The 18,711-nt window shown below is 42.3% G+C and overlaps 1 protein-coding gene and 1 long non-coding RNA gene across 3 annotated transcripts; one reads left to right on the top strand and one right to left on the bottom strand.

Annotated features, from left to right (window-relative positions):
* The first annotated feature begins 130 nt into the window (after positions 1 to 130).
* On the top strand, positions 131 to 17,821 carry LOC138972197 (eukaryotic translation initiation factor 2 subunit 2-like). 2 transcript variants are annotated; one of them, XM_070344945.1, is made up of 9 exons: positions 131 to 317; positions 8,338 to 8,491; positions 9,419 to 9,510; positions 10,561 to 10,702; positions 11,327 to 11,406; positions 11,762 to 11,910; positions 12,671 to 12,727; positions 13,317 to 13,402; positions 15,188 to 17,821. In XM_070344945.1, exons 1-9 carry the CDS (start codon positions 297 to 299, stop codon positions 15,361 to 15,363), a joined length of 957 nt encoding a protein of 318 aa, XP_070201046.1. In that variant the 5' UTR covers positions 131 to 296; the 3' UTR covers positions 15,364 to 17,821. The 2 variants fall into 2 exon arrangements, with proteins under 2 accessions (XP_070201046.1, XP_070201040.1); XM_070344939.1 differs by having other exon boundaries at positions 10,558 to 10,702.
* On the bottom strand, positions 3,390 to 4,259 carry LOC138964712 (uncharacterized). Its single transcript, XR_011455198.1, has 2 exons — positions 4,068 to 4,259; positions 3,390 to 3,537 (listed from the first exon to the last, which is right to left on the bottom strand). It is a non-coding gene; the product is annotated as an uncharacterized lncRNA (long non-coding RNA).
* Positions 17,822 to 18,711: the final 890 nt, after the last annotated feature.

Here is an 18,711-nt window from a genome sequence, read left to right as displayed (position 1 = left end):
ATGTATGCAGGTTACGTGTCGGAATGAGCACTAGAATGGCAGAGCTGAACTATTCCGATTTAGATTTTTGTGGTTTCGGTACACCCAGCTCACTGACGGAAGCGCGAGATTTCGGTCAACCAAGACTAACTCTTCTTCGAGTGAGTTAGAAAAAATTCGCGCAGCTGATGCAAGAAGAATCAAGAAATTCGTCCAACAATATCTAACATTTTCTTAGATTTTATTCTTCAGGCATTTGATCAGCTGAAATAAGGTTCTTTAAACTTACTGTTCGTGTTCTCAACGGTGGTTTCGACATGGCAGATGAGGATGAACTGGTAAGTGTTGAACCCGGCTTCTCACAAGTTTTGCTTTCAACAATATGGCGTCGCCTATGGCCCAAAATTCACACGTGAAAACAACGTAGATAATCATAAATGATAAAAGCGTTTTGACTTCAAATTATGATGCATGAATGTTACTTATATTTATAGTAAGTAGTTCAGTCCTCGGGGCTTCCTAAGCCAGAGCGGTGATTAAGCAATCACTTATTTTAGAACAGTTCAGAGGATTGAAGTTTGAACACTTCAGTATGTTGGAAATAGACCCTCAAAACCGGCATGGCACTTGCACTAGTTGCAGATCCGTCCTTCATGACTTTTATCTTTGAATATAACTTGTCTTATTTATATCATTTGCAGATTTAGACATTTTCAGAATCCATTTTCGTTCCAGTCAGATTGGATAGACGTTAGAAATAGAACTCGGCATGCATCCACTTCATCTTGATAAATCATTTCTCGATTTATGCAGGCTTTTCTTCTCTCTCTTTGTCTCTGGTTGTCATTGTCAATGTATAAACTATAGGGTTCTTGGTGTTAAAATTAAAGGCATGTAAATTTACATGGGGTCTGGGGAGAAGTTTTGGAATTGTTCTAAATAGTGAGATTGAGAATGAGAAAGTTGACGGGTAACAAGAGGTTCTGGTCGTACATCAAGAATCAACGGTCAAGTAACGTTGGCATTGCCACACAAGAAAGCAGGGCCTCACATCCATGAGAGGTAGCATAGGACAAATGTCCTGGCCAATGTAAAAGTGATAGGACATTTGTCCTGAACAAAAACAAATCAATAGGACATTTTTTTCTGTAACAAAACGTAAATATAATTAAACTTGACTAGTTTCTTGGCACGAGGGTAAAAGAACAAAAATACTTTTCTTGGCAAAAAGGTAACAGGAAATATAAAATAAATTACATCGAGTCAGTGAGGGAGGGGGTAGTGTCTTTCTTCGGCTCCGATGTTTGACTATCGCAATCGACATTCTCACCTGTGCGATCGGTCTCTAACTGCTCTGGGGCTGGAGGAAGCTCAGTTTCCGTGCTACTGACAGATGGTGAGGGAAGGGACTTCAAGTGTAATTTCTTCTGTCCCTTTTCTGGGATCAGTTTTCGTTTAGGCGGCATGTTTGTTATTTTCGGGGAAAGCACGAAGGGAGGCAACTCTCAACTGGCTTCGAGCATTCCGAGTTGCGAGCCTTCGAAACTCTTTGGTACGGCTAATTTCGTCTGCTATCGCTTCGCAATACATCGATAAAATAGCATTCAAACTACTGTAAATTGAGAAGTACTGACGATGACCGGATCAAATGATAGAATAATCGACAATGACCACTTTGTGACAAAAAACAATAGGACATTTGTCCTCCTGCATGAAAAATGTATAGGACATTTGAAAAAAATATCCTCATATGTCCGATGTCCGACGTGGATGTGAGGCCCTGAGAAAGATGGCCGCCTTACCTCTAACCCCCAGGAACAAGCTGAGTTATTAAATGAGCAGTTTCAGTCAGTCTTCGGCGACGGCCAAGAATACACGGCGGAGGAGTTTACGCGCAAGACAGGAATGACACTGACAGACACAACCATACCGGCCATGGACAACATCGCCATTAACTGTGAAGGAGTGAAGAAGCTGTTGAAAAACTTAAACCCACACAAAGCGGGAGGACCTGATGGCTTAAGGCAAAGGGAGCCACTAAAATCTTAATTTGTATTTACTTCTACCATAGGCTAATGTTATATGCTTATGAAGTGGTAAGGCATATACGATTTCAAAACGGATAACGTTTTCAGTACCGTCACTGTCCGTTACCATGGAAACGGCAATCTCCAACTGCCAAAATGGGTTGCTAGGAACACGTTTTTTAGCTTCCCCTTAAATCATAGGAATGTGATTTTTTGTATGTAGGATGTAGGAGTCCATAGTTGTGGAATGACAACAGGGATTTTTTCTAGGATGAATAGTTCTGATAAAATATTTTTTTTAGATGAATTATCATGTTTTTCAGCACAATTTTAGTAAATATGACCCGCCTGAACAGTTATTTATTAATTTAAAGAAAATTCCTGTTGTCATTCCACAGGTTGTCCTCTGATAAGCATGTCCCTTAAGTTTCATTGCATTCTGAACAGCTGGATTGAAGAAAAACAGTTTCCCAGAAAGCAGGTCATGCAAAAACGCTGAACAGAGAAACAAGGCCGAGAACATTTCAAAGCTCTTTCATTCACCCCAAATCAATGTTAACATAGTTCAGGTATTTTTCACAGACACCTGGTAACTACAGGCTTACCTAAAACTGCCCAGCAGCATATGCTGCACCCCCTTGTAGTCTGATGAGCTCATCCTGTCTTTTGAGTTTAGCTGCACGCACAGTGTCGCGTCTCTTGTTTAGCTGATCTTTCTTGAACCTGAGGCTGCCAAGAACCCTTTTACACTCCTAGCCTTGTTTAGTCTTTTCATGTTACAGCCTGTTGTAAAGCCGTAGAACTGTGCAGTGTTGAGAGCAGCCGCTGGTTCAAAATTGAATTCCCTAGCCCCTGTGACGACTGCAAACCGTACGCGATTTTTGCATGCAAATTTGTCCTTGGGGCAGCGAACCCAAACGCTGCTGTGGAGACACTCATTAGAGTTTTGGGTTTTTCCTGACACACATCTCTGAAGCAGTTGATCTTTCGTCAGTCTCTGGTAAACTGGTTCTAGAGGAGGATTCAGCTTCTTGAAGTTGAGAGGTGTATGGGCGAGTTTTGCGTGTGGTCCTGGGGGCTGGTAGAAGGACCATGACGCGGCACCATGGGGGCACAAGTCATGCTGTGGCTTGTCATCTGTTGAGAAGCCGTGACGCAGAGATGCCATCACTGCCCGTTTCATGTCTGCAACTGTCTTACCCCCCCCCTAATTGCCCGATTATAATATATCGTCAACTTCCTGATTGTATTCAGAGTCAGCTGATCATACCCTCTCCCTCCCAAAGTGATTCCTTTTTTGCGGCAGTCTGTCACAAGGTTGCGAAGCGCTGTTACAAGACGCTTGGAAACGTGATTGATGTACTCTTCTTTTTCGATGGTTACTTGATCTCCATAAGCTTTATTTTGGAAAGTTCCTGGAAGGTTTTTGTGTCACCGTCTGACAGGATAACTGTGTATCGCAGATTGTGCTGCGACACTGACCTGCCCCACAGAACCCGAGCCGCCTCGACTTCCATGATGCCACTGGAACCTAAAAATAAAACCACCGTTTCAGTCAAAGTCAGCCACTGAATAGCAAACACACAAACACACACAAACACACACAAAAGGCAATCAGCCACATATCTACCAACATAGACGCTATTATTGCTTTTGTTCAGTACATGTATTACTATGCATGGATTAGTACCCAAACACACACACACACATGCATGCACACATGCATGCACACACACACACACACACACACACACACACACACACACACACACACACACAAGGCAATCAGCCACAGATCTACCAACATAGACGCTATCATTGTTTTTGTTCAGTACATGTATTACTATGCATGGATTAGTACCCAAACACACACAAATACACAAACACGCACAGACACACACGTACACTTCACATAGACAGCGCACACAAAACACTGACACACATTTTCACAAACACTTACAGATCTATGTAAAATTCAAACACAACACACTATCATCCCATTTCAACAAACGTCTTCACAAACGCACCATACACACATACTGTTTAGATCTACGCACTCACCTGCAAAATTCTTGTCACAGATGTCCAGTTGTTTTACCAGCCAGGCAGCATACTCCAGGGGTTTCTCCTGGAGAAGTTTGTTTCCAGTTGTCTGGCAAACGTATGACAGTAGTTGCACATAACATGAGCGTCAAAGCAAATTCCAGTCAGCACGTCTAGACTACTGCACACCCTATTCCAATGTGGGACGAGTGCCCCCTGGTCAGCCATGATCCGTCGTAGCTTACACTGATAACAAGAACATCATCATCAGACAGTGTCATTCCATTGTGCGTTGCGTGTATCTGTCTGACCTGACGGACAGCCTTACTGAATACTTTCTCCTCCAGTAGATCTACATCAAGTCGTTGATAGAGTTTATCAGCTTTCTTCTGGAAGGTTTTGTGATCCATGCCTACCAAATCTAAACTTTCACAAAATTTGTTAAATTGTTGAGCACCTAGCCCACATATCAAGGAGTCTGGACGAATAAACGGCTTGCCTGATGAGACCATAATCCGTTTGACCGCTTTCTTTGGAAGCAAGGTATCCAGCGGTACCTGGAACAACTTCCTCACATGCGCGTACACTGCAAGGCCGTGTCTCTGTTTTGAGTCTGGGCATGGTGACAGCGTTGGCTGTTTACATTGCGGACAACAAAGTTCGTTTACAAGTCAATACCATCAAAGGTTTCCAAATCAACAAGACATCTCCTTGTTTGGGAAGCCTCTGGACCTGTCGCTTTTGACCAGTGGCTGCTGTGTAGGCCTATGTGTTCGTCTTGAATTGTTTTCGCGTCAAACCGCCAAGAACACACTCTCAGTCCTGACGCAGAATTTGATCTGCATGCCACAGCGGTCGATCCAGATTTTGTGCGCTTGGTCACCGATTGTGTTTTAGATGTTCTCTTGTCTCTGCAACTCTTCAGTTGTTGTCTTCTCGTACAATTGCCTTTATGATGTGTTTTTCGGAGCGTTGATCTTTTCACACGTGCCATTTTTCTAAGCAAACTCAGTCGAAAACTAAACGCGGTGAGCAGACGACTTTTAAAACGCGAAAAGCCACGCGAGCCTATCTGACCAATCGTGGCCAGGTATTTACGTCATACCCCCGTATATGGAAAGTGTCTGTGGTTTGCTTGTTTGAAAAATAGGGGGGTTTCCCCAGGAGAATCCATATTTAACCGAAAATAACCGCCGAATGACACAGGGGAGAGAACTGCTGTTCAAACGGTATACGACGTTCCCGCGTTGGGCGAGCAGAAATGTCTGTTGTCAAGGGTTGAAAATCGGAATTTTTATCGGAAGAGTGAATGAAAAGACAGAAAAATTCGCCGGGTTGGTGCAATGAAATATGTTTTTAGAGACTTTGATGAATTTGTATAGTGTAATCATATGCATTTCATGAAAGTAGACAGATTGAAAGGTGCAAAACTGCTAACAACTCAAAATGGCTGTGTAAGTCCAATCACTCTAAATTTCAGTGGCGCACTTCGCCTTAAGCCCGAGAGTGTTGCACAAGCTCGCAGTGGAGCTAGCGCCAGGGCTGACCACTATCTTCCAGTCATCATTCTCCTCAGGCGTGGTTCCAAATGACTGGAGAAATGCATATGTTACACCAATCTACAAGAAAGGCGAGCAGTATAACCCTGCCAACTACAGGCCTGTCTCCCTGACATGTATCGCATGCAAGCTCATGGAGCATATAGTCGTCAGCTCTGTCATGCAGCACTTCCAGTCGCACGCCATTCTCAACGACAATCAACATGGGTTTCGACGGGGGCGTTCATGTGAGAGCCAACTCCTGGAGTTTGTTGAGGAACTGACCACCAACGTGGAGAGTGGGAAGCAGACGGACATCCTAACAATGGACTTCGCAAAGGCATTCGACCGCGTCAACCACAGTCTGCTGACCCACAAACTCCAATGCTATGGGATACAAGGCTCAACCCTCGCATGGATCAAGAACTTCCTGAATGATCGGCACCAAGCAGTTGTATTTGTGTGCCACCACTCCTCCCACGTCAACGTCAGGTCAGGAGTACCTCAGGTATTGGGCCCCTGTCTATTTTTGGCCTACATCAACGACCTTCCAGACCTTCCGTGACAGCAATGGCACGATTGTTTGCGGACGATACAGCAGTGTACAGGGTTGTAGCCAGCAGAGAACAACAAGACCAGCTACAGCAAGACCTCCATCGCCTATCGGACTGGGAGAAGAGCTGGGACATGCTGTTCCACCCTGCAAAGTGCGTATTCATGCCAGAAGCAGGAGCCCACTTGACTATTCCTACGCCCTGCACGGCCAAAACCTAGACACAGTCCAGTCAGCCAAGTACATGTACCTCGGCGTCACATTGCAACGTGAAGTAGCATGGGACTCCCACATTACCGAGGCACTCAATAAGGCTAACCGAACGCTGGGCTTTCTCAGACGCAACCTCAAGGTCAGCTCCAGTTCCATCAAGGAGAAAGCGTACAAGGCACTTGTGAGACCCCTCCTCGAGTATGCCTCATCAGTATGGGACCCATACAACCAGAAGAGCATCGAGAAGCTGGAAGCCGTCCAGAGACGTGCCGCCCACTTTGTACTCAACCGCTACCACAACACGTCAAGTGTGTGCCTAGTCATCAGGAGCAAGCTAGTCCCACCCCCATCATGACAGCGCCGTACCCATGATCAGCAGTTCTTCCTGATAAATACCAGAACCCAATACAGAGAGGGCTCATTTCTACCGAGAACTGTGAAGGACTGGAACCGCCTTTCCCAATAAGACGGTGGAGGCGGCAACGGTTGGTGCCTTTGTGTCGCGGGCCTCCGCAAACTAAGTCACAGTACTCACAACAAAAACTAGGCTTCCACGGACACGGACTCTTTGCTGTGATTTACGGACTATGATAATGATAACGACCAGAGTACGCAAATGGACTGTAACTAAGCACCACCCTTTTCATGCCATAATGATCATGATCGTGGGCATCATTGGAAAGAAGAAGGGTCGATCTGTCTTCTGAGTGTACAGACTAGTACTATTACTAGTATTACTATAGTAATACTATAAACTGTGTAAAACTGTAACCGTGTGCCCTTTCTTTTTATAGTCAAACAATAAAACAAGTAAACACAGGTTTAATAACAGGTTCTTTTATTCCATATGATCTTATTGGGAATACGATGGAAACTTTGGAGGCAAAAAGGGTTTTACACTCAACCAAAACTTCTTCTTCAATCTAACCTACTTCCATAAAAATAACAGGAAGAAAAACTCTTAACAATTTTTTTTTTTAAAAACAACCCTAGCTTTACAAAACACAGAAAAATCCTACAAAACCACCAAAAACAAATATGGAAAAACCTAAGAAACCCCGTCGCACATGCTGCCAAGTCTGTAACATACAGAGTGCACACCGTAAGCATATGGACAACTCAAGCTATTCCACATATGAAAATCTGGACTCCAATAAAAAAAAAACATCATACTTCTTCAACAATACACCAAGCAAAATATTGTTTTACAACCATTCACTTTTCTCAATCAACACAATACACAGTTTTCTCAAACATTCAAAACAATACCTCCCACAAGCAAGACACAACAAGCATACTTTGTTTACCACTTCTTACCCAATTATAAAAGTTAAAACATAAAAAGGAAAAATATATCAACGTACCCGCAAGATACGTTCACATCTTAGTGAATAGTCTCACTGATAGCGCGTGGCCGACACACCACGTGGCTCGCACAAAGACTGCACTGTAAAATTCCCATAAAAATTTTTTTACTCAAAAACATCCTATAACTTTTATTCCCCTAAATGTTCACCATGTCAGTGAATTATTATATCCTAACCCACAAAGTACACTGCAAAACTCCGCAACAAAATGTCATCTGCTTGAAAATTCAGTCACGTGGCACGAAAACACAAAGAACCGAATACATTTCAACAAAAATTATAATTTAAAACGCTGTACACTCCAAAATATAACTGCATAACCAAGCAAACCAACATTCCTTGCGTCAGTACAAATAATTACAAAATTGTCACAAAACCAACCTGAAAATATCAGACCGGCAGCTACACGTCTTGCCACATGAAAGGTTTCCTCGAAAAGAAAGCTTCGGGAAAAGTCTCACGAGATCTCGCATCGTACGTAACTCCTGCATATAATGTCAACTAAATTTCCCGAGTTATTCCTCTTTGACCGTAATCGAACATCGGACACAAGCTCACATAAGTACTATGACTTTTAGCAGCATCCTTTGATGTGTTTTTTTCTCTTTTCATTAAAGATCCCGTTTGACCTGATGAAGAAGAAAAAGAAGAAGAAGAAGACGGGGTTTGATCTGGATGCAGCTCTCAATGAAGATGGTGCAGCCGACGGCTCCCCCTCCCAGGCAACGGAAAACAAGGCAGAGGAAACACCTGCCTCTGCTGACCTAGAAGGTAATATTAATATTTGGCTGTGGCTAGGTCTGTAACGACAGAATATGACAAACATGAATACACTCGTGCAGGAAAAAGAAACAAAATTGGGTAGCACGATTCTGTACCTTGGGATAGCACTTCTTTTAGCAGCCCGAATTCCCTTGAGGGAATTTCCCATGGACAATAAGATATAATATGAAAAACTTAGCAAACACTATACAGATGTAATCATTTTTTCAGAGGAGAGAGAACTTTTCCTGTTTCCATAGATAGTTGTTCTAAATATGGCATCCTAAATTTCATCATAATCAATCATTTATCTTATGGGACCTTTGTTATAAATGCCTGTGACAAAAATGTTCCAGTGTTTTCAGTCAGAAATTTGTGTCCGTGTAGAATGAGAACTGAAAGAGCTCAGGTGATAAGTACGTTTTTATGGGTGTACTTTCGCTAGCTAACTCAAATGAAATGTTTAAAGAAAAAAAAGCAGTTTCTGTGTACAAGCTGAAAATGTTCTTGTTGTTGTGGTAACTCAACTACTAACTGTGTGAGTGTATCTTTACCAGGCTGACACTCTTTTGATTTTCCAAGTATCCATGTTAATAGTGACAATAACTGACATTTTTGTGTGTGTAAAAATTGAGTTTAAAAAAAAGTGTTTAAAATCCAGTATTGCTACTCAGGTGAACAGTACACGAATGTCTTTGAAAAGTTTGCCTGTTTCTGTGTAGCTGAAGTATGATGAAATAATAAGCCATGAGACTGAAATCATAAAGGTGTGAGAATAAGATGTTTGTACTACTGTATGAGTATGATACTGTCCTTTGAGTTTAGTTTGAGTTTCTGTTATTACCGCCAATACCTTAGCATCAACAGAAAATGGGGGAGTTTAGTGAGGTTTATGATGCATGTAAATCATTTATGTAATTTTGTCAACATCCCCAGATCTCTCGCTTGACATGGACTTCGGGGGGCTAAAAAAGAAGAAGAAGAAAAAGAAGGCTTTTGACATGGAGGAAGTAGGAGATGCTTTACCGGTAAGTACAGCTGGTTGATCCAGAAAGTCAACCGAAGCATGCGGTAACTGGTATCAACATTTTGAACTCGTCTTCTATTCACTTCTTTTGCTAAAGTTTAAGTTGAACTGTCATTGAAATATCCTTTGGCTAAAAATTACATAGAAATGGTTACCGTACTTTCCGGGTTACAAAGCGCTACAGCGCATAAGGCGCACCCCCTTCTTTTTAAACAAAATTGTAATCCAGTCACCCATTGGGCGCAGGGGGCCGATAGGGCGCACCAAAATTAAAAAAGTATACCGGTAACAAACGGTGGAAGAATGAAAATAAGCCGCACATCAAAGGAAGAATACAGAGTGGAAATATGTGTGCTCTGTGTGTGCGGGGAGATCAAAGGCAGGTCCATTGTGATAGCTGGGTTGCCTTGTTTAGACACTGACCTTCTTCCCAGGGGTCAATGACCCAGTTTTTGCTATGAGAGGTGTTTCCCCTGTCATAGATCTGAGAGAGGAAACACTTCCTGCACTGGGGTCAGTGACCGAGTTTAACCTATGGGGCGGTCTCTTTGATGTCTTGAGAGGAAACTTGGCCAGGGTAGTACCTAGTAGCTGAAACATGCATTATCACAAGTTGTTTGACTGGTACTCAGGTGGTCTCTTCGATTTTTTTCGTATTTCACACACGGATTAGGCGCTTCCTTATACAAGACCCAGGGGTCAAACTCGAGGAAAAAAGTCGCGCCTTATGACCCGGAAAGTACGGTAGTTTTTAGCAGAAAGTGGATGCATAATCATGGTTACTGCATGTTTTGTCTTCTTTTTTCCAATGAAACTGGGTACTTTTTTTTTACCCTGTAACTGTTCAAGCTTTTGAAATTAAGGTGATGAAAATAAAATTGTTTACCTTTATTAAAAAAAAAATGTCAAACAAAAAACATTAATTCTGACCCCATAAATCATGCAAATTTTACTTTTTAGGACAACAAATATTTTTTAAAAAAAACTTTTTTTTTAAAACCACTTAATTTTTGTGATTTTGTCAATGACTTGACCGTTTGCAATGTAGCAGGAGGATGGTTCAAACCAGACGGCTGGTGAAGGTGGAGACTTTGGCATGGATGACGAGTTTTCTCTGGACCTGGGCAAGAAGAAGAAGAAAAAGAAGTCCAGGAACACTGAGGACTTTGACGAAGAGATTGACAGGGATGAAGGTGAGAATAAAGATGGCAACTGAGTGCTCGCCCCTTTCCTTGTCCCATGCAGCTTTGTGGTTCTGTCTTACTCTTTGTCCATTGCAGTGAATTATAGTAAGTACATGTATGTGTGTATGGATGTGTGTTTGACATGCATTATTCTATGCAATGAACGTAGAAAGTTACTGTGTTTGGATGTGTGCTGGACATCCAATGCTCTAGAGAGTCTATGCAGTTAACATAGAAAGTGTGTGTATATGGATGTGTGTTTGAAATTCACTGTGTGTATGGATAATTTGTGTTTGGCATCACATGCTCCATATGGAAGATTGGAAATAATAGTGCGTTTTCGATTTTGCCTACTCTGGCATGGATGTGTAGAAGGGGATGTGAATTTTACACAGCTGTGAGCAAGTGTCCATTGTGTAGTTGTTCACCCAGTGTCCTTTAAATGTCTTCCAAAGTGCTGCATAAGGAGAGTGTGTTGTGTAGCTCTCTGTTTCGGTCCGTGTACATGTGCTCACAGTCTCACACATGCAGACTAAATGACAGAACTATTCATTTACCTTATTAAGTTTCCGTGTGAATGGGTAGCGCAAAAGTGATGTGTAGACCCACTGACCGGAGTGTTTATGTTTTCAGAGGACACGGGTGCTGATCAGCCAGACGGGTCCAACAACAAAGCATGGAGCTCCTCCGACAGAGACTACACTTACGATGAGGTGAGTCATCTTAACCCTTTGCCTGCTATGTTTTCATACACAGTTTGCTGATGTCTCTTGAGACCTTCATTTTACCTTAATTTAAAGCCTACACGTGTAAAGTGGAGATTTTCAGGGTTACTCTTGTTCTGAAGTTTTTGCTGTGTTTTTTTCTCAGGTCTTTGTGTGAGTGAAACAGGCTGCCTTTTTAAGTATAGCACTGTGCAAAATAGTGTTAGACATTGCTATGAACAGCAAGACTGTCTGTGTGCACCTTATACTTGCTGGACTGTGTCAGAAGTGACAATAGGAATTAACACTGGTCAGTCAGGACTGTGGTTGAAGTGACAGTGATGTGTTGGTGGGTGTTTGACAGCTGCTGTTGCGAGTGTTCGACATCATGCGCGAGAAGAACCCAGAGATGATTGCGGGCGACAAGAAACGCTTCGTGATGCGACCCCCACAGGTGCTGAGGGTGGGCACCAGGAAAACGTCCTTCGCTAACTTCGCCGACATCTGCAGGCTGTGAGTACCGGCCTACGTAGAGGTCACTGACACCAGGTGGCGTGGCTCATGGAGCAAGGGGAAGGGGAGGTCGGTGGGGGATAGGATGTCAGTGGAAGGAGGGGAGGGTCTGTGTGTGAACACTGAAAGTTGGGGTGGGGGCACCATTTCCTGACATCTGCAGGCTGCGTGTATTATGTATTGGATACCATGGACAATTCATGTGTGATTTTGGGGGGTTAGCTCCGGTAGAGTGAAAGGGGGTAAGGGTGGGCACCAGCAAGACTTTCTTCATTGACTCTGGTGACATCTGCAGACTGTCCGTTCTGTCTCTGATGACAAATGTTATGATGTAGGATTGGAGAAGAGTTGGCGGGGTGTCACATTCAGTATCCGCATACTTGGGTGGCAGTAGTACTTTACTGGTAGGTACAACAGAAGATTTACTTCACCAGTAACTTAGCACATGATTGTGAGGGTTACATGTATAACATTTAGTTGTAATTGATGATGTTCGGAACTAACTCTGTCGGGTTTGTATGGGTTGTGAAAGAGTGAACACTCTTGCTTTAAGTGAGTCAAGCTTTCCCATGTGACTTCATAGGGGCGTGCGTGTCTAAAACACGTGGACAAGAAGCATGTGTAGAAAGCTTGCCTAACCAAAAGCAAGAGTCTTCACTTTCACAACCCATACAAACCCAGAGTTATTTCCACAATTCATCTATATTAGATGAATAAGTCGAGTATTGTATGGTGAACATGCTGTTATTGTCTGTTTCAGCTTGCATCGTCAGCCAAAGCACGTTCTTGCTTTCCTCCTGGCTGAGTTGGGTACAAGGTAAGCACTTGTTCAGTGTTGTGTTGGTCTTCACAGTTATTTCCCTTGCTTAGTTCTTTTGTAGAACCAACATTTGAAATAGTGAGTCTTTTAGATACAGTGTGTCTTTACAATTCTAGACACAGTGTCTAGGATTGTTTTCCTTCCCTCTCCTTCTCTTTCTCTCTCTCTTTGTCTCCCTCTCTCTCTCTCTCTCTCTCCGCTCTCTCTCTTTCTCTCTCTCCCTCCCTCTCTCTCTCCCTCCCTCTCTCTCCCTTTCTCTATTTCTCTTGGTCTCCCTCTTGCTACATCTCTCTCTCTCCCCCTCTCTCTCCCCCCCCCCTCTCTCCCCCCTCCCCCCCTCTCTCTCCCCCCCTCTCTCTCCGCCCTCTCTCTTCCCCCTCTCTCCCTTTCTCTCTCTATTTCTCTTGGTCTGTCTCTCTTGCTACATCTCTCTCCCTCCCTCCCTCTCCCCCCCCTCTCTCTCTCCCTTTCTCTCTCTCTCCCTCTCCCTTTCTCTCTCTCTCTATTTCTCTTGGTCTGTCTCTCTTGCTACATCTCTCTCTCTCTCACTCACTTTTTCTAATGACCGTGCTGTGTGTGATTGCAGTGGTTCTGTGGACGGCAACAACCAGCTGCTCATCAGAGGGAAGTACACACAGAAACAGATAGAAAACGTGCTCAGGAGATACATCAGTAAGTGGACACCATTTTTCTTTTAATTTACTTTAATATCCCTTTGCTTGGAATTTGAGTCACTTCTTCCCTGTGGTAAGCTAGCGGCAACAAGAGTCGCGCTATCCAGTTGTGCATGTGTTTGGGTGTAATCATCCACCTGCGCTTATTGCAGAATGACCGAGGTCTTTTATGTGTTTACACGGGGATGGGGCATGGATACCGTCTGAGTATGCACGTAAAGTTGACTCATGTCTGTCCCGGCCTGAATTTGAACCCATGACCCTAGGATCACAAATCCAGTGCTCTACCAACTGAGCTACTTGGTTCCCAAAATGCTCTGCATGCAGTGCATCGTGTGTGTCTCCGCCTTGTCGTGCTCTTCTCTTGATTTTCCCTTCTCTTCTCTCTCCCCTTTGCTGTTGGAGAATGTTGTGAGGAGTACATTGGTAAGCTACATTGGTAAGCTACATTGGTAAGCTACATTGGTAAGCTACATTGGTAAGCGGACACCACGCTGTGGTGATACTGTGCATGTCGTGTGTCTGTATACTTTCTGGCTCCTTGTCTTTCTCCTCTGTCCTATCTTCCCTTATAATGTTTGAAGGGTCATCTGCTTTTTTACAAAAATCAGAACAGAAGTTTTTGTTGTTATTTTGCTGTTGTGGTTTTACACACCAACAAAAGGGATATGAATACCGAACAAGAATATTTTATCTCCAGAATATTTTGGAGGAATTTGAAGGCTCAGCTGGGATTGTGTAAGCTTGTTCATTATTTCTGCCTCATTTGATTTTTGTTTCTCTCCTTACTTTTTTTTTCTTTCTGTCTTTCCTTCTCTTTTTACATTTAGTCAAGTTTTGACTAAATGTTTTTACATAGAGGGGGAATCGAGACGAGGGTCGTGGTGTATGTGTGTGTTTCTGTGTCTCTGTCTGTGTGTGTGTGTAGAGCGATTCAGACTAAACTACTGGACCGATCTTTATGAAATTTAACATGAGAGTTCCTGGGAATGATATCCCCGGACGTTTTTTAATCTTTTTTGATAAATGCCTTTGATGACGTCATATCCGGCTTTTTGTAAAAGTTGAGGCGGCACTGTCACACCCTAATTTTTTAATAAAATTGAAGGAAATTTTGGCAAAGCAATCTTCGACGAAGGCCGGACTTTGGTATTGCATTTCAGCTTGGTGGCTTAAAAAATAATTGATGAATTTGGTCATTAAAAATCGGAAACTTGTCATTAAAAATTTATTTTTTTAAACGAACCAAAAACAATTTCATCTTATTCTTCGTCATTTTCTGATTCCAAAAACATATACATATGTTATATTTGGATTACAAACAAGCTCTAAAAATTAAAAATATGAAAATTATTATTAAAATTAATTATCCGAAATCGATTTAGAGACAATTTCATCTTATTCCTTGTCGGTCCCTGATTCCAAAAACATATAGATATGATATGTTTGGATTAAAAGCAAACTCAGTACGCTAAAAAGAATACAGCGCGACCATTACAGCACTATTCTGGCTTGTCGATTGCACTGCCTTTGCAACGAGCGGTGGACTGACGAAAGTACGAGTATGCGGTCTTGGTGAAAAAATGCAGTGCGTTCAGTTTCACTCTGTGAGTTCGACAGCTTGACTAAATGTTGTCATTTCACCTTACGCGACTTGTTTTTTTTCTTCTCTCTTTTGTGTTTTCAGGTGGCAAAAATGCAATTCAAAGATTGTCTGCCGGTCTCTCTCTGTACATGAACAGTTTGTCCCAGTGTGCATAATTTGTGTCACTTGTGGTTGCAGAGGAGTACGTGACGTGTCACACTTGCCGGTCAAGGGACACCATCCTGCAGAAAGACACGCGTCTCTTCTTCCTCCAGTGTGAAACGTGTGGCTCTCGCTGCTCTGTCGCCTCCATCAAAACCGGTTTCCAGGCGGTTACCGGCAAGCGTGCCGCCATTCGCGCTAAAACAGCTTAAACCACCCACCGGCTACACTCACATCGCGGCCTGTTCTGTCCCTCCTGGTTCTGCTTCTGTTGCGTCGTCTTTTTTTGTCTGTCTGTTTTGCTCCAAAAATGGAATAAGTTGTCCTGTTACAGCAGTGAAATACGAGCATTTGTTACATTTTCAGTGTTTTCTTTTGAAAATATACATAAGTGGTTCTGTCATAGCAGTAAAAATTGAAATACAAGTGTTATTTTTGAGTCACTTGAGAAAAAGTGACTCTATGTAATCGGTCAGTGTTAGTCTGTCCGGCCGGCCGGCCGGCCGTCCGGCCGGCCGTCCGGCCGGCCGTCCGTAGACACCACCTTAACGTTGGACTTTTCTCGGAAACTATCAAAGCGATCGGGCTCATATTTTGTTTAGTCGTGACCTCCAATGACCTCTACACTTTAACAATGGTTTCGTTGACCTTTGACCTTTTTCAAGGTCACAGGTCAGCGTCAAAGGAAAAATTAGACATTTTATATCTTTGACAAAGTTCATCGGATGTGATTGAAACTTTGTAGGATTATTCTTTACATCAAAGTATTTACATCTGTAGCCTTTTACGAACGTTATCAGAAAAACAAGGGAGATAACTAGCCTTTTCTGTTCGGCAACACACAACTTAACGTTGGGCTTTTCTCGGAAACTATAAAAGTGACCGGGCTCAAATTTTATGTGAACGTGACTCATTGTGTTGTGAATAGCAATTTCTTCCTGTCCATCTGATGCCTCATATAATATTCAGAACTGCGAAAGTGACTCGATCGAGCGTTTGCTCTTCTTGTTAGTGTTATTTTTTTAAATTATACATATTTGGTGAAATAGCAGCTTTGTTTGTGTGACAACGGTTTCATGAAAAGACTTTAATTCATTGTAGTGAGCAGGGAACATTTGAGTGTATATGTCCATTTGTTTCTGTATATAGAGGTTACTTTTTCTGACTTTTGTTGAATTTTTGTTTTTTTTGTTTTTTGACTGAAACTAAAGTGAGTCAGGAGGGCCAGGCAAGGTTGGGGCAAGTTTGGCATTAGGTGTCGGCATAGATGTAATCTTGAACGTGGGGTAAATGTGTGCGTGTGGAAGAGTGCTGCTCTGAATGGTTATACAGGCGTGTCTTCCCTAAAGAGGAAAAATGCTGTCGTGTATATTTCTGACCTTATGTGATGTCATTTTTTGGAGTGAGTGATTTTTGCAAGAGAGATGTATGTGTCTGTTGACAAAGATAGCAGTTCTGGTTATTTTGTTCATATACTGTTTTCTGATTCTCAAGTTGTTGAGTGGAATAGTTCTTGGCAAAATAGAATACATAGACTGCACTACCTACAAATATTTAGAGACTTATAGGGTTATGAATGGTTTCTGTGAGGTTTTCATGTGCAGACATTAGCAACGTAGACCATTAAATAGAGTAAAGACATATTTCTCTGCGTACTGAAATCTTGAACACTTGAAGTGTTGGGTTTCTTGTAACACCTGCAAAGTCAGAGCTGCTAGCAAGTGTCCATCAGGTTATTCTGATGCTTTTTCTGAGTTGAGGTTCTGATATCTTTGCTGACGTTCATAAGGCAGTCCTGTTGTGGTAGCACCGAAAAGCATACCTTTATTGTCCGTTTAGGTAATTTTTGTGTGTAGCTGTGACCTTTTTTGCTGTTAATTGATTCTGGTTTATAGCTTGTGGATACTTATGTTCTTGTTTAAAATGTAATTAATTATCCACCCCCCGCGGGTTAGGGGGAAGAATTTACCCGATGCTCCCCAGCATGTCGTAAGAGGCGACTAAGGGATTTTGTTTCTCCTTTTACCCTTGTTAAGTGTTTCTTGTATAGAATATAGTCAATTTTTGTAAAGATTTTAGTCAAGCAGTATGTAAGAAATGTTAAGTCCTTTGTACTGGAAACTTGCATTCTCCCAGTAAGATAATATATTGTACTACGTTGCAAGCCCCTGGAGCAAATTTTTGATTAGTGCTTTTGTGAACAAGAAACAATTGACAAGTGGCTCTATCCCATCTTCCCCCTTTCCCCATCGCGATATAACCCTTCGTGGTTGAAAACGACGTTAAACACCAAATAAAGAAAGAATTAATTATCCTTTCTTGTTCATGGCACCCAGCAGCTTGGAGTTTTGTTTGTTTTCAGTTCTTCAGTGAAACAAAGTTGTATGCTGAGGTGTTTTTTTCTTTTTGAGAACAAGTTTCCATCCTTCTAGCTTAGCACTTGGCTTCATTTGTACCTGGTTCAGCTGTAAGCCATCAGTTGTTAGCTTGTTGTCCTTGTCGTCCTTCATGTCTGTGTGTGTGTGGACTAGGGCTTTGAGAAACATGAGTGTTGGTGTGTATGTGGGTGCAGTCAGTGTGCGTTGTGTGTGTGTGATAGAGGGTTGAACTGCAGTACCTGCTGGGCTCTGTGATGTTCACAGCACAATAAAGTGAATGTGTGGACAGTGATCTTGTCTTATGACTCTTGTTCTGTCCTCTCCTTGGTTTTCCTTGGTATCTGTAAGCATTGATTCTATGATGGTTCAGGTGTGTTAGTGCAGCCTTTCAGCTCTGTTTGGCGTGCAGATCAGTTGCTTCAACTTGCTGTATGAACACACATCAAACACACAACTCTCTCTCTCTCTCGCATAGACTCTCTCTCTCTCCGATAGACAAACACATTCTATCACATGCACACACACACACACTCCCATGATGTTACACAAACATGCACACACTGATAATGAGCTTTAGTATCAAGTTTCAGAAACGGAAAAATGCTAAGTTGAATTTTCTCTATTTTATAAGCATTGGCAGCTTACACACACACAAACATAAACAAAAAGTCAAATAAAAACAATTGCTACGCACATACAAATGCATAATAGATCACAGATTTTTCATGAAATATCAAAACAGAATACGTATTACAAAACTCTTCACCACTCAAACCATCAACCCTGTGTGAAAAGTTATTTGGAACATGTTCTTCAGCCACTGTGCTGTTCATCTGTATTTATGCAAATGATGTTCAGCTTCATTTATGCAAATGATGTGCAGCTGCAATTATGCAAGCTAACTTTAAGGTAAATTATGTCCAGCTATTCAAACAAGGTATTTTGGAAGGATGGCGAAGATAAATGTGGAATGTATTTCACGATTAACACATACATTTATTCCTGTGTAAACCGGTATGCACACCAACACTGAATAGCCTGGGTAGGTCTACTGCTGTTGATGAGATTGGTGCTCTCTGCTTTTGATACCAGATGCAGGGATGTTTGCAAGCCCGTTTTATTGTGAATTATTTATGGAAGACAATTTCAGCAAGAATCCAGTCAAGATTTTAAACAGAAGCA

This window comes from Littorina saxatilis, linkage group LG1 (assembly GCF_037325665.1).
Source record: "Littorina saxatilis isolate snail1 linkage group LG1, US_GU_Lsax_2.0, whole genome shotgun sequence".
Classification (NCBI taxonomy): domain Eukaryota; kingdom Metazoa; phylum Mollusca; class Gastropoda; order Littorinimorpha; family Littorinidae; genus Littorina; species Littorina saxatilis.
This window is presented reverse-complemented; position numbering and strand designations above follow the sequence as displayed.